The 16,154-nt window shown below is 45.3% G+C and overlaps 1 protein-coding gene across 1 annotated transcript in view; it reads right to left on the bottom strand.

Moving 5' to 3' along the window:
- TFAM (transcription factor A, mitochondrial) overlaps positions 1 to 16,154 on the bottom strand; it is a 64,015-nt gene that overhangs the window by 649 nt on the left and 47,212 nt on the right. The window contains exons 5-6 of the mRNA XM_070752291.1: positions 2,771 to 2,866; positions 1,127 to 1,183 (exon numbers count right to left, since the gene is read on the bottom strand). Of these exons, the coding sequence (XP_070608392.1) occupies positions 1,127 to 1,183; positions 2,771 to 2,866 (153 nt within the window). The remainder of the gene's footprint in view (positions 1 to 1,126; positions 1,184 to 2,770; positions 2,867 to 16,154) is intronic.

Below are 16,154 nucleotides of genomic sequence, written 5' to 3'. Positions count from 1 at the left end.
TTTAGTTTCATGTATGAAACAGTTGCAAAGAAATGGGGTTCCAAAATAATCTCTGCACAAATTGTCATACAAAAGCATTTCTCTGCAAAACCTCAACCACCTGTAAAGTTTCACAGGATTTAACATTACAGAGGAACTGTTTATACAAATCATGCAAATTCCTGAGGGGGGAGGGAATCAAGAGCTTGGTTAGCTGATATATTATCTGTTTGAAACAGGCAAGATAAGCCTTCATATCTGGCAAATGGAACTATGCTCTAATCTTAAGGTAAAAAAAAAAACAGACCTTAAGGCAAATTTGCCCATATTAACTGAAAAAGTATATAACTTAGCATGGGGAATACAGAGCATACCATGGTCTTTCGATACTGAAGGATGCCACTGCAAAATATAACTGAGATGTTGTCAAAACTACAAATATTGTTTCAGCGTTTCAATATTAGTGAATTTTGCAATGTTTACCATTCAAAGACTGGTTGTAAAAAGTACTGTATTACTGTACAAAGCAGTATACTAGATTCTTGATTGTTGGCTGTTCTAAGAGTAACATGGCCGTCCTACTACAATTCATAGAGAACTCTGATTTCTTCTCTCCTCTGAACCAAATTTTATATATATATAAAGGCAGAGGCCCCAGGTTCAAATCCCAGTAAGGGTGTGGCTACCTGATGAAGGCAAATAAGCCCAAAATAGATCTACGTGGTCTCCCTTCCTTTTCATTATCAGCAAAATATGTTATATATACATAAATACACATACACGCACACACACACACACACACACACACACAATTTTATGGAATAGCATACTTTCATGATATAGCTTATTTCATCTGATAAAAGGAGCTGCTTTGTGAATGAGGAGATTTAAACATTTTACTAATACATTCTTTCTGATTTTTCACTTGATAAAACAAATCATAATTCGGACATAATAGATCAATAGTCTTAGGTTCATATATGCATTTGTTTCAATAATTAGAACTATGAAATAGACAATAACTCCTTTCGCAATAGGGCATTCAATTAATATTCTAAAACCATTGGCTGCAGAATTAAACATGATATTCCTAATTTAGATATCAGGCTAAACTTACTTGGCATCAATACCAGTTTTATGAAATTACCTGCTTTTGGGGATTGGGGAGATTTCTCCATTCTTCACATAACACTTTAAATTTTTCCTACATGAAAAGAAAAAAAAGAAAAGAATAATTGACTAAAATTATGTGGAAATCCCCTAGTCACTTTGTTCTGTACTTATATTGGGCAATATGTATTACTCTAAAATGAGACTACCAAATGATCCAAGGTAAATAAATTATAATTAATTTTATACTGCTCTTCAATCAATTTATATGGTACTTGTGAGAATCTACAAGTATAGATATAAATAATAAGTGATTCACATTTAATAAAATCACAGTTTTAGCAAAATTATTTTCTTTTGAGAGTTATGGATGAAGCAGGAATGAAAAGTAGAATGACAAAAGAAGATAAATTATAAAGAACTTTTCTTAATTCTTACTTGCTAGCTTATTTAAACTAAACGACCCTAACATTGCTTTCAGACACAGATTTCCAAAGAGAGAATAATCTATTGTTGAAACTGGAAATAATATCTACAACTTTAAATTAGCTGCTAAACCACCACCACCCCACACACACACAAAAGGAAAATTAGCAAAAAAAAATTGTCACTACAACATTGTCTGAAAAACAATTCAAGATGGAGTCAGAATATAAAAAGGTCTTATTAGTTACCTGAAAATAATCTATTTCTTAATGTATTATGTCATGTATTAGATGTAACCATTGTAGGTTTATGTGGAAAGTACAACTTTCAAAATGTAATCAAGGATAGATCTCAGAAATAGGTCTTGGGTGAATAGACTTACTTTTTGAGTCTTCCCTACTGTTAAGTTTAGTTATTAAGGGTCATTCTTGACAATTTTAAACATTATAGTTCATGCAGAGGCTGTGCTCAATCTATTAGAGTTCAAGGAAAAGAGAAAAGCCTCCATTGAGAACTTTTCTGTTCAGTATTTAACATTTCTGCCAACTTACTAACTCTTAATAATAGGAATCAATCAAAATTCATACATCGATTGGAATACTTAATATAGAGGACAGCTATGATAAATTACATGAAAAAATTACTGGTTTATATCTAGCAAAATCGAATCACTGTAAGTACAAATAGGAAACTGTAAACTAATTATTTACCTACTTGGCTTTGCATGAAGTCCAAAGTAAGAAATTTATTTTACAACCAAAATTCATTTAGTGACCATTTAAAGTTACAACGGCACTGAAAAAAGGACTTATGACTATTTTTCACACAACTGTTGTAGCATCCCCATCATAACACAATCAAAATTTAGAGGCTTGGCAAGTGATTCATATTTATGATGGCTACAATGGCATGGGGTCATATATTCAATTTTTGAAACCTTCTGGCAAGCAAAGTAAATGGGGAAGCCAGATTTATTTAAGAACTACGTTACTAACTTAACAAATGCAATGATTCACTTAACAACGGTGACAATAAGTCATAAAATAGGGCAAACTCATTTTAATAAATATTTCATTCAGCAACAAAAATTTGTGGGCTCAATTGTGCTCGTAACTTGAGGACTACTTGTATATTATTTTTTGCCACCGTTAATTTTATTCACTGGGGGAGTGGGATAGTATACCAATACATTTCAGGGATTTGAAGTAATACAAAGTTTAACACTTTATGTTAGTTGCCATTTCATTTTGTTTACCTTATTTGAGGTGCCTTTGATTTCTTGGAAATGTTCAGAAACAAATATATTGAAGGAAGACCGGTTTTTTTTTGGTTTTCCAAATGCTGTTAACTCCTACAGTAACAAATGGACAGGACCTTTGTAAAACAAATATGTTTAGTGATACAGAACGCATTCAAAAAAAGTCAGTAAGGGACTGTACATTAAGGCAATTTGGAAACATTCTTAGAAACTGTTTTGAATTCCAGTCTTACTAGAGACTACTGTTCCCTCTACCATGCGCTATAGCGCAGGAGATTTGAGATCTCAGCACAGAAGATTCCCATTCAAGCGTGGAGATCTCAAATCTCCCCACTCCCCCCAGCAGATTCTATCGCCCAGAAAAACTTGGAAGCTGCAAAGAAGGAAGCTCAGCTTCCGGTCTCGCAACCTTTTGCTGAGGCCGTGAAGAGCAAAAAGTTGCGAGACCAGAAGCTGAGTTTCCTCCGCGGCTTTCAGGTTTTTCCGCCCACCAGCGATGTCTGGGTCTGGCCACCGCCGCTTCCTCGATACGTGGGGCTGCTTGCACGAGGCTCCTGCCCAGGGGGCCTCTCATCCCTTGGTCCTCCTCCTTCTCTTCGCCTCCCCGCTTTGGCATCGGCGGCCCTGATATCCAAGGCTGTCCCGGCTGTGATACCCACCCGTGCAGCGTTGGAGGAGTTAGCCCAGGGGATCCGCATTCTGGGTGCGGTGGGACTCGTTCCCGAGCTTCGCCTCCTCCCTCGCCGCCGCAATGGTGCGGCCGAATCACAGGGTGGAGTAGGCGGTGGCGGCTGCTGCTCTGGGCCCATCCCCGAGCTTCACCTCCTCCCCCGCCGCCGCAATGGGGGCTGCCCCTTGGAGCCAGGGGCGACGGGCCTGGCCTCGGCCTACTCGGCCCCGGTGTGGCCAAAGCATGGGGCGGAGTAGGCAGCGGTTGCTGCTGCTCTGGGCCCATCCCTGAACTTTGCCTCCTCCCCCTCCGCATATGTGTCCCCTCCGCCGCCCAATCCCGCTACAGTGAAGACAAGCACGAGACGGTGGCAGCTCGCATCAAGAGCATCCGCCACCGTTAAACAGGTAGCAAGAGGGGGGGGAGAGAGAGAGAAAGCAAGAGAGAGAGGAGAGGAAGGAAATGAGAGAAAAAAGGGGAGAAAAAAGAGAAATGAGAAAATGATTGAGGCAGAGAATGAGAGGAAAGAGAAACAAAAGAGAGAGAGAAGTGACTCTTGATTTAAAGCATATGGTAAAAAGCACCCAAATAATAACAGAGAAAAAAAACCCCAGCCCTCACCTGTTTTTGGAAATGGTTCAAGAGTTCACACACACATACAAACAAGGGGGGAAGAGAAAAGGATGGAAAAAGAGTGAGAGCGGGAAGGAACGAGAGAAAAGGGAGGAAAGAGAAATGAGAAACAAATGAGCTTAAAAACTCATCTTTGCTGCCAGGCTTGGGACTTTTAAATCTTCCCCCTGACCAATGAATGTTTAAGTATGAGTGCTGAATGGTTGGTTTGATAGATTTTCCTTTTTTAATTAAATTAAATGGTTGTTTTAATGTAGTATTATTTATTAATTAATTGGATTCATATTATTGTTTTGTTTCTTGTATATGCTGTGAGCTGCCCTGAGTCCTCGGAGAAGGGCGGCATACAAATTCAATTAAATAAATAAATAAATGAGAGAGAGAGAGAAAAGGGGGAGACAGGAGAGGTACCTCGAAATGAGAACAGTGGTAGAAATTTGAGGGATGATTGATTATTAAATATGGATTGACTATGGAATGATGGTAAAAGATATATTTAGGTGTTGATTAATATTAGGATGTATTAATTCGTAAAATTGGATCAGAATTTTAGAACTATATAGAATTATAGATTTTGATTTTGTTTTATTATTAATTTCTTTTAATAAAAAAGAAGAGGATTTTTATTTTATTTTATTTATTTTTTGTTTGTTTATGTTTACTTATTTATACATACATACATACATACATACATACATAATTCTATGCCGCCCAGTCCCAAAGGGACTGCCTCTCAGACACTATATTTTTCTGCCCACACCAAAAAAAAAAATTAGAGGGAACATTGCTAGAGACTCTAGTTTACTACCCAATCAGGCTTCTGAGTGCATGGCAATAAGGCCAAGCGCTTATTTCAGGGTTCAAAACAATATAAGACAGGGTCTTGTTTCAGGGAAACATGGTAGTACACCATTTCATTATGAGGCATTTTAATCACATTATTTAAAATACATTTTATTGTAAAGATTCAGAAGATTGTAACGGAGAACAGAAAGGAATAATTTGAATATAAGCGTACCAGCTTTATAGTTAATTGAGACAAGCAATTACAGTGGGGAATGGGACTTTTTGCCTCCGCCAGTTGGATGAAGCTCTTTCCTCCGCAGCAGCTGATCGGCCGCTGACTTCACTCCCTCGCCCAAAGGCCCCTAGCTCTTGGCCCCAGCCCTTTGGCCACAAAAATCCAAATTCAGCCACAGCCTTTTGGCCACATGGGACACTTCGCCACCATCCAATCAGAACGGTTGTTACAAAATGCTACTTTTGGAAGGAAAGAATGGGACAGTTTGCTCTTTCATACACAAACACACACCTCGGTGGCCATCTAGTCTGACCCCCTTCTCATTCAGGAGACTTACAGAATGATAGAGAGGAAAGGGAACTCAGTGGCCATCTAGTCTGACCTGACCCACCTTCTCATTCAGGAGACTTACAGAATGGTAGAGAGGGAAGGGACCTTGGTGGCCATCTAGTCTGACCCACCTTCTCATTCAGGAGACTCACAAAATGATAGAGAGGAAAGGGAACTCAGTGGCCATCTAGTCTGACCTGACCCACCTTCTCATTCAGGAGACTTACAGAATCATAGAGAGGGAAGGGACCTCAGTGGCCATCTAGTCTGACCCACTTTCTCATTCAGGAGACTCACAGAATGATAGAGAGGGAAGGGACCTCAGTGGCCATCTAGTCTGACCCACTTTCTCATTCAGGAGACTCACAGAATGATAGAGATGGAAGGGACCTCGGTGGCCATCTAGTCTGACCCCCTTCTCATTCAGGAGACTTACAGAATGATAGAGAGGAAAGGGAACTCAGTGGCCATCTAGTCTGACCCACTTTCTCATTCAGGAGACTTACAGAATGATACAGAAGGGAACTCAGTGGCCATATAGTCTGACCCACTTTCTCATTCAGGAGACTCACAGAATGATAGAGATGGAAGGGGCCTCGGGGGCCATCTAGTCTGACCCCCTTCTCATTCAGGAGACTTACAGAATGATACAGAGGGAAGGGAACTCAGTGGCCATTTAGTCTGACCCCCTTCTCATTCAGGAGACTTGCAGGATGATAGAGAGAGAAGGGACCTCGGTGGCCATCAAGTCTGACCCCCTTCTCATCCAGAAGACTTACAGAGTGATAGAGATGGAAGGGATCTTGGTGGCCATCTAGTCTGACCCCCTTCTCATTCAGGAGACTTGCAGAATGATAGAGAGGGAAGGGACCTTGGTGGCCATCTAGTCTGACCCCCTTCTCATTCAGGAGACTTACAGAATGATAGAGAGGGAGGAAACCTCAGAGACCATCTAGTCTGACCCCCTTCTCATTCAGGAGACTTACAGAATGATAGAGATGGAAGGGGCCTTGGTGGCCATCTAGTCTGACCCCCTTCTCATTCAGGAGACTTACAGAATGATAGAGAGGGAAGAAACCTCAGAGACCATCTAGTCTGACCCCCTTCTCATTCAGGAGACTTGCAGAATGATAGAGATGGAAGGGACCTCGGTGGCCATCTAGTCTGACCCGCTTCTCATTCAGGAGACTTACAGAATGATAGAGAGGAAAGGGAACTCAGTGGCCATCTAGTCTGACCCACTTTCTCATTCAGGAGACTTACAGAATGATACAGAAGGGAACTCAGTGTCCATCTAGTCTGACCCACTTTCTCATTCAGGAGACTCACAGAATGATAGAGAGGGAAGGGACCTTGGTGGCTATTTAGTCTGACCCCATTCTCATTCAGGATACTTACAGAATGATAGAGATGGAAGGGGCCTCGGGGGCCATCTAGTCTGACCCCCTTCTCATTCAGGAGACTTACAGAATGATAGAGATGGAAGGGGCCCCGGGGGCCATCTAGTCTGACCCCCTTCTCATTCAGGAGACTTGCAGGATGATAGAGAGAGAAGGGACCTCGGTGGCCATCAAGTCTGACCCCCTTCTCATCCAGGAGACTTACAGAGTGATAGAGATGGAAGGGATCTTGGTGGCCATCTAGTCTGACCCCCTTCTCATTCAGGAGCCTTGCAGAATGATAGAGAGGGAAGGGACCTTGGTGGCCATCTAGTCTGACCCCCTTCTCATTCAGGAGACTTACAGAATGATAGAGATGGAAGGGACCTTGGTGGCCATCTAGTCTGACCCCCTTCTCATTCAGGAGACTTAAAGAATGAGAGAGAGGGAAGAAACCTCAGAGACCATCTAGTCTGACCCCCTTCTCATTCAGGAGACTTGCAGAATGATAGAGATGGAAGGGACCTCGGTGGCCATCTAGTCTGACCCGCTTCTCATTCAGGAGACTTACAGAATGATAGAGAGGAAAGGGAACTCAGTGGCCATCTAGTCTGACCCACTTTCTCATTCAGGAGACTTACAGAATGATACAGAAGGGAACTCAGTGGCCATATAGTCTGACCCACTTTCTCATTCAGGAGACTCACAGAATGATAGAGATGGAAGGGGCCTCGGGGGCCATCTAGTCTGACCCCCTTCTCATTCAGGAGACTTACAGAATGATAGAGAGGGAGGAAACCTCAGTGTCCATCTAGTCTGACCCACTTTCTCATTCAGGAGACTTACAGAATGATACAGAGGGAAGGGAACTCAGTGGCCATCTAGTCTGACCCACTTTCTCATTCAGGAGACTCACAGAATGATAGAGAGGGAAGGGACCTTGGTGGCTATTTAGTCTGACCCCATTCTCATTCAGGATACCTACAGAATGATAGAGATGGAAGGGGCCTCGGGGGCCATCTAGTCTGACCCCCTTCTCATTCAGGAGACTTGCAGGATGATAGAGAGAGAAGGGACCTCGGTGGCCATCAAGTCTGACCCCCTTCTCATCCAGGAGACTTACAGAGTGATAGAGATGGAAGGGATCTTGGTGGCCATCTAGTCTGACCCCCTTCTCATTCAGGAGCCTTGCAGAATGATAGAGAGGGAAGGGACCTTGGTGGCCATCTAGTCTGACCCCCTTCTCATTCAGGAGACTTACAGAATGATAGAGATGGAAGGGACCTTGGTGGCCATCTAGTCTGACCCCCTTCTCATTCAGGAGACTTACAGAATGATAGAGAGGGAAGAAACCTCAGAGACCATCTAGTCTGACCCCCTTCTCATTCAGGAGACTTGCAGAATGATAGAGATGGAAGGGACCTTGGTGGCCATCTAGTCTGACCCCCTTCTCATTCAGGAGACTTACAGAATGATAGAGAGGGAAGAAACCTCAGAGACCATCTAGTCTGACCCACTTTCTCATTCAGGAGACTTACAGAATGATACAGAAGGGAACTCAGTGTCCATCTAGTCTGACCCACTTTCTCATTCAGGAGACTCACAGAATGATAGAGAGGGAAGGGACCTTGGTGGCTATTTAGTCTGACCCCATTCTCATTCAGGATACTTACAGAATGATAGAGATGGAAGGGGCCTCGGGGGCCATCTAGTCTGACCCCCTTCTCATTCAGGAGACTTACAGAATGATAGAGATGGAAGGGGCCCCAGGGGCCATCTAGTCTGACCCCCTTCTCATTCAGGAGACTTGCAGGATGATAGAGAGAGAAGGGACCTCGGTGGCCATCAAGTCTGACCCCCTTCTCATCCAGGAGACTTACAGAGTGATAGAGATGGAAGGGATCTTGGTGGCCATCTAGTCTGACCCCCTTCTCATTCAGGAGCCTTGCAGAATGATAGAGAGGGAAGGGACCTTGGTGGCCATCTAGTCTGACCCCCTTCTCATTCAGGAGACTTACAGAATGATAGAGATGGAAGGGACCTTGGTGGCCATCTAGTCTGACCCCCTTCTCATTCAGGAGACTTACAGAATGATAGAGAGGGAAGAAACCTCAGAGACCATCTAGTATGACCCCCTTCTCATTCAGGAGACTTGCCGAATGATAGAGATGGAAGGGACCTCGGTGGCCATCTAGTCTGACCCGCTTCTCATTCAGGAGACTTACAGAATGATAGAGAGGAAAGGGAACTCAGTGGCCATCTAGTCTGACCCACTTTCTCATTCAGGAGACTTACAGAATGATACAGAAGGGAACTCAGTGGCCATATAGTCTGACCCACTTTCTCATTCAGGAGACTCACAGAATGATAGAGATGGAAGGGGCCTCGGGGGCCATCTAGTCTGACCCCCTTCTCATTCAGGAGACTTACAGAATGATAGAGAGGAAGGGGAACTCAGTGGCCATCTAGTCTGACCCACTTTCTCATTCAGGAGACTTACAGAATGATACAGAAGGGAACTCAGTGGCCATATAGTCTGACCCACTTTCTCATTCAGGAGACTCACAGAATGATAGAGAGGGAAGGGACCTTGGTGGCTATTTAGTCTGACCCCATTCTCATTCAGGATACTTACAGAATGATAGAGATGGAAGGGGCCTCGGGGGCCATCTAGTCTGACCCCCTTCTCATTCAGGAGACTTACAGAATGATAGAGATGGAAGGGATCTTGGTGGCCATCTAGTCTGACCCCCTTCTCATTCAGGAGACTTACAGAATGATAGAGATGGAAGGGACCTTGGTGGCCATCTAGTCTGACCCCCTTCTCATTCAGGAGACTTACAGAATGATAGAGATGGAAGGGAACTCAATGGCCATCTAGTCTGACCCACTTTCTCATTCAGGAGACTTACAGAATGATACAGAAGGGAACTCAGTGGCCATCTAGTCTGACCCTTCTCATTCAGGAGACTTACAGAATGATAGAGAGGGAGGAAACCTCAGTGTCCATTTACTCTGACCCAATTTCTCATTCAGGAGACTTACAGAATGATACAGAGGGAAGGGAACTCAGTGGCCATCTAGTCTGACCCACTTTCTCATTCAGGAGACTTACAGAATGATACAGAAGGGAACTCAGTGGCCATATAGTCTGACCCACTTTCTCATTCAGGAGACTCACAGAATGATAGAGAGGGAAGGGACCTTGGTGGCTATTTAGTCTGACCCCATTCTCATTCAGGATACCTACAGAATGATAGAGATGGAAGGGGCCTCGGGGGCCATCTAGTCTGACCCCCTTCTCATTCAGGAGACTTGCAGGATGATAGAGAGAGAAGGGACCTCGGTGGCCATCAAGTCTGACCCCCTTCTCATCCAGGAGACTTACAGAGTGATAGAGATGGAAGGGATCTTGGTGGCCATCTAGTCTGACCCCCTTCTCATTCAGGAGCCTTGCAGAATGATAGAGAGGGAAGGGACCTTGGTGGCCATCTAGTCTGACCCCCTTCTCATTCAGGAGACTTACAGAATGATAGAGATGGAAGGGACCTTGGTGGCCATCTAGTCTGACCCCCTTCTCATTCAGGAGACTTACAGAATGATAGAGAGGGAAGAAACCTCAGAGACCATCTAGTCTGACCCCCTTCTCATTCAGGAGACTTGCAGAATGATAGAGATGGAAGGGACCTTGGTGGCCATCTAGTCTGACCCCCTTCTCATTCAGGAGACTTACAGAATGATAGAGAGGGAAGAAACCTCAGAGACCATCTAGTCTGACCCACTTTCTCATTCAGGAGACTTACAGAATGATACAGAAGGGAACTCAGTGTCCATCTAGTCTGACCCACTTTCTCATTCAGGAGACTCACAGAATGATAGAGAGGGAAGGGACCTTGGTGGCTATTTAGTCTGACCCCATTCTCATTCAGGATACTTACAGAATGATAGAGATGGAAGGGGCCTCGGGGGCCATCTAGTCTGACCCCCTTCTCATTCAGGAGACTTACAGAATGATAGAGATGGAAGGGGCCCCGGGGGCCATCTAGTCTGACCCCCTTCTCATTCAGGAGACTTGCAGGATGATAGAGAGAGAAGGGACCTCGGTGGCCATCAAGTCTGACCCCCTTCTCATCCAGGAGACTTACAGAGTGATAGAGATGGAAGGGATCTTGGTGGCCATCTAGTCTGACCCCCTTCTCATTCAGGAGCCTTGCAGAATGATAGAGAGGGAAGGGACCTTGGTGGCCATCTAGTCTGACCCCCTTCTCATTCAGGAGACTTACAGAATGATAGAGATGGAAGGGACCTTGGTGGCCATCTAGTCTGACCCCCTTCTCATTCAGGAGACTTACAGAATGATAGAGAGGGAAGAAACCTCAGAGACCATCTAGTATGACCCCCTTCTCATTCAGGAGACTTGCCGAATGATAGAGATGGAAGGGACCTCGGTGGCCATCTAGTCTGACCCGCTTCTCATTCAGGAGACTTACAGAATGATAGAGAGGAAAGGGAACTCAGTGGCCATCTAGTCTGACCCACTTTCTCATTCAGGAGACTTACAGAATGATACAGAAGGGAACTCAGTGGCCATATAGTCTGACCCACTTTCTCATTCAGGAGACTCACAGAATGATAGAGATGGAAGGGGCCTCGGGGGCCATCTAGTCTGACCCCCTTCTCATTCAGGAGACTTACAGAATGATAGAGAGGAAGGGGAACTCAGTGGCCATCTAGTCTGACCCACTTTCTCATTCAGGAGACTTACAGAATGATACAGAAGGGAACTCAGTGGCCATATAGTCTGACCCACTTTCTCATTCAGGAGACTCACAGAATGATAGAGAGGGAAGGGACCTTGGTGGCTATTTAGTCTGACCCCATTCTCATTCAGGATACTTACAGAATGATAGAGATGGAAGGGGCCTCGGGGGCCATCTAGTCTGACCCCCTTCTCATTCAGGAGACTTACAGAATGATAGAGATGGAAGGGATCTTGGTGGCCATCTAGTCTGACCCCCTTCTCATTCAGGAGACTTACAGAATGATAGAGATGGAAGGGACCTTGGTGGCCATCTAGTCTGACCCCCTTCTCATTCAGGAGACTTACAGAATGATAGAGATGGAAGGGAACTCAATGGCCATCTAGTCTGACCCACTTTCTCATTCAGGAGACTTACAGAATGATACAGAAGGGAACTCAGTGGCCATCTAGTCTGACCCTTCTCATTCAGGAGACTTACAGAATGATAGAGAGGGAGGAAACCTCAGTGTCCATTTACTCTGACCCAATTTCTCATTCAGGAGACTTACAGAATGATACAGAGGGAAGGGAACTCAGTGGCCATCTAGTCTGACCACCCTTCGCATTCAGGAGACTTTCAGGATGATAGAGAGGGAGGAAACCTCAGTGTCCATCTACTCTGACCCACTTTCTCATTCAGGAGACTTACAGAATGATACAGAGGGAAGGGAACTCAATGTCCATATAGTCTGACCCCCTTCTCATTCAGGAGACTTACAGAGTGATAGAGATGGAAGGGATCTTGGTGGCCATCTAGTCTGACCCCCTTCTCATTCAGGAGACTTGCAGAATGATAGAGAGGGAAGGGACCTTGGTGGCCATCTAGTCTGACCCCCTTCTCATTCAGGAGACTTACAGAATGATAGAGAGGGAAGAAACCTCAGAGACCATCTAGTCTGACCCCCTTCTCATTCAGGAGACTTGCAGAATGATAGAGATGGAAGGGACCTCGGTGGCCATCAAGTCTGACCCCCTTCTCATCCAGGAGACTTACAGAGTGATAGAGATGGAAGGGATCTTGGTGGCCATCTAGTCTGACCCCCTTCTCATTCAGGAGACTTGCAGAATGATAGAGAGGGAAGGGACCTTGGTGGCCATCTAGTCTGACCCCCTTCTCATTCAGGAGACTTACAGAATGATAGAGATGGAAGGGACCTTGGTGGCCATCTAGTCTGACCCCCTTCTCATTCAGGAGACTTACAGAATGATAGAGAGGGAAGAAACCTCAGAGACCATCTAGTCTGACCCCCTTCTCATTCAGGAGACTTGCAGAATGATAGAGATGGAAGGGACCTCGGTGGCCATCTAGTCTGACCCGCTTCTCATTCAGGAGACTTACAGAATGATAGAGAGGAAAGGGAACTCAGTGGCCATCTAGTCTGACCCACTTTCTCATTCAGGAGACTTACAGAATGATACAGAAGGGAACTCAGTGGCCATATAGTCTGACCCACTTTCTCATTCAGGAGACTCACAGAATGATAGAGAGGGAAGGGACCTTGGTGGCTATTTAGTCTGACCCCCTTCTCATTCAGGATACTTACAGAATGATAGAGATGGAAGGGGCCTCGGGGGCCATCTAGTCTGACCCCCTTCTCATTCAGGAGACTTACAGAATGATAGAGATGGAAGGGGCCTCGGGGGCCATCTAGTCTGACCCCCTTCTCATTCAGGAGACTTACAGAATGATAGAGAGGGAGGAAACCTCAGTGTCCATCTAGTCTGACCCACTTTCTCATTCAGGAGACTTACAGAATGATACAGAGGGAAGGGAACTCAGTGGCCATCTAGTCTGACCCACTTTCTCATTCAGGAGACTCACAGAATGATAGAGAGGGAAGGGACCTTGGTGGCTATTTAGTCTGACCCCATTCTCATTCAGGATACTTACAGAATGATAGAGATGGAAGGGGCCTCGGGGGCCATCTAGTCTGACCCCCTTCTCATTCAGGAGACTTACAGAATGATAGAGATGGAAGGGATCTTGGTGGCCATCTAGTCTGACCCCCTTCTCATTCAGGAGACTTACAGAATGATAGAGATGGAAGGGACCTTGGTGGCCATCTAGTCTGACCCCCTTCTCATTCAGGAGACTTACAGAATGATAGAGATGGAAGGGAACTCAATGGCCATCTAGTCTGACCCACTTTCTCATTCAGGAGACTTACAGAATGATACAGAAGGGAACTCAGTGGCCATCTAGTCTGACCCTTCTCATTCAGGAGACTTACAGAATGATAGAGAGGGAGGAAACCTCAGTGTCCATTTACTCTGACCCAATTTCTCATTCAGGAGACTTACAGAATGATACAGAGGGAAGGGAACTCAGTGGCCATCTAGTCTGACCACCCTTCGCATTCAGGAGACTTTCAGGATGATAGAGAGGGAGGAAACCTCAGTGTCCATCTACTCTGACCCACTTTCTCATTCAGGAGACTTACAGAATGATACAGAGGGAAGGGAACTCAATGTCCATATAGTCTGACCCCCTTCTCATTCAGGAGACTTACAGAGTGATAGAGATGGAAGGGATCTTGGTGGCCATCTAGTCTGACCCCCTTCTCATTCAGGAGACTTGCAGAATGATAGAGAGGGAAGGGACCTTGGTGGCCATCTAGTCTGACCCCCTTCTCATTCAGGAGACTTACAGAATGATAGAGAGGGAAGAAACCTCAGAGACCATCTAGTCTGACCCCCTTCTCATTCAGGAGACTTGCAGAATGATAGAGATGGAAGGGACCTCGGTGGCCATCAAGTCTGACCCCCTTCTCATCCAGGAGACTTACAGAGTGATAGAGATGGAAGGGATCTTGGTGGCCATCTAGTCTGACCCCCTTCTCATTCAGGAGACTTGCAGAATGATAGAGAGGGAAGGGACCTTGGTGGCCATCTAGTCTGACCCCCTTCTCATTCAGGAGACTTACAGAATGATAGAGATGGAAGGGACCTTGGTGGCCATCTAGTCTGACCCCCTTCTCATTCAGGAGACTTACAGAATGATAGAGAGGGAAGAAACCTCAGAGACCATCTAGTCTGACCCCCTTCTCATTCAGGAGACTTGCAGAATGATAGAGATGGAAGGGACCTCGGTGGCCATCTAGTCTGACCCGCTTCTCATTCAGGAGACTTACAGAATGATAGAGAGGAAAGGGAACTCAGTGGCCATCTAGTCTGACCCACTTTCTCATTCAGGAGACTTACAGAATGATACAGAAGGGAACTCAGTGGCCATATAGTCTGACCCACTTTCTCATTCAGGAGACTCACAGAATGATAGAGAGGGAAGGGACCTTGGTGGCTATTTAGTCTGACCCCCTTCTCATTCAGGATACTTACAGAATGATAGAGATGGAAGGGGCCTCGGGGGCCATCTAGTCTGACCCCCTTCTCATTCAGGAGACTTACAGAATGATAGAGATGGAAGGGGCCTCGGGGGCCATCTAGTCTGACCCCCTTCTCATTCAGGAGACTTACAGAATGATAGAGAGGGAGGAAACCTCAGTGTCCATCTAGTCTGACCCACTTTCTCATTCAGGAGACTTACAGAATGATACAGAGGGAAGGGAACTCAGTGGCCATCTAGTCTGACCCACTTTCTCATTCAGGAGACTCACAGAATGATAGAGAGGGAAGGGACCTTGGTGGCTATTTAGTCTGACCCCATTCTCATTCAGGATACTTACAGAATGATAGAGATGGAAGGGGCCTCGGGGGCCATCTAGTCTGACCCCCTTCTCATTCAGGAGACTTACAGAATGATAGAGATGGAAGGGATCTTGGTGGCCATCTAGTCTGACCCCCTTCTCATTCAGGAGACTTACAGAATGATAGAGATGGAAGGGACCTTGGTGGCCATCTAGTCTGACCCCCTTCTCATTCAGGAGACTTACAGAATGATAGAGATGGAAGGGAACTCAATGGCCATCTAGTCTGACCCACTTTCTCATTCAGGAGACTTACAGAATGATACAGAAGGGAACTCAGTGGCCATCTAGTCTGACCCTTCTCATTCAGGAGACTTACAGAATGATAGAGAGGGAGGAAACCTCAGTGTCCATCTACTCTGACCCAATTTCTCATTCAGGAGACTTACAGAATGATACAGAGGGAAGGGAACTCAGTGGCCATCTAGTCTGACCACCCTTCTCATTCAGGAGACTTTCAGGATGATAGAGAGGGAGGAAACCTCAGTGTCCATCTACTCTGACCCACTTTCTCATTCAGGAGACTTACAGAATGATACAGAGGGAAGGGAACTCAATGTCCATATAGTCTGACCCCCTTCTCATTCAGGAGACTTACAGAGTGATAGAGATGGAAGGGATCTTGGTGGCCATCTAGTCTGACCCCCTTCTCATTCAGGAGACTTGCAGAATGATAGAGAGGGAAGGGACCTTGGTGGCCATCTAGTCTGACCCCCTTCTCATTCAGGAGACTTACAGAATGATAGAGAGGGAAGAAACCTCAGAGACCATCTAGTCTGACCCCCTTCTCATTCAGGAGACTTGCAGAATGATAGAGATGGAAGGGACCTCGGTGGCCATCAA

This window comes from Erythrolamprus reginae, chromosome 5, assembly GCF_031021105.1.
Source record: "Erythrolamprus reginae isolate rEryReg1 chromosome 5, rEryReg1.hap1, whole genome shotgun sequence".
In the NCBI taxonomy this organism is placed as follows: Eukaryota; Metazoa; Chordata; class Lepidosauria; order Squamata; family Dipsadidae; genus Erythrolamprus; species Erythrolamprus reginae.
This window is presented reverse-complemented; position numbering and strand designations above follow the sequence as displayed.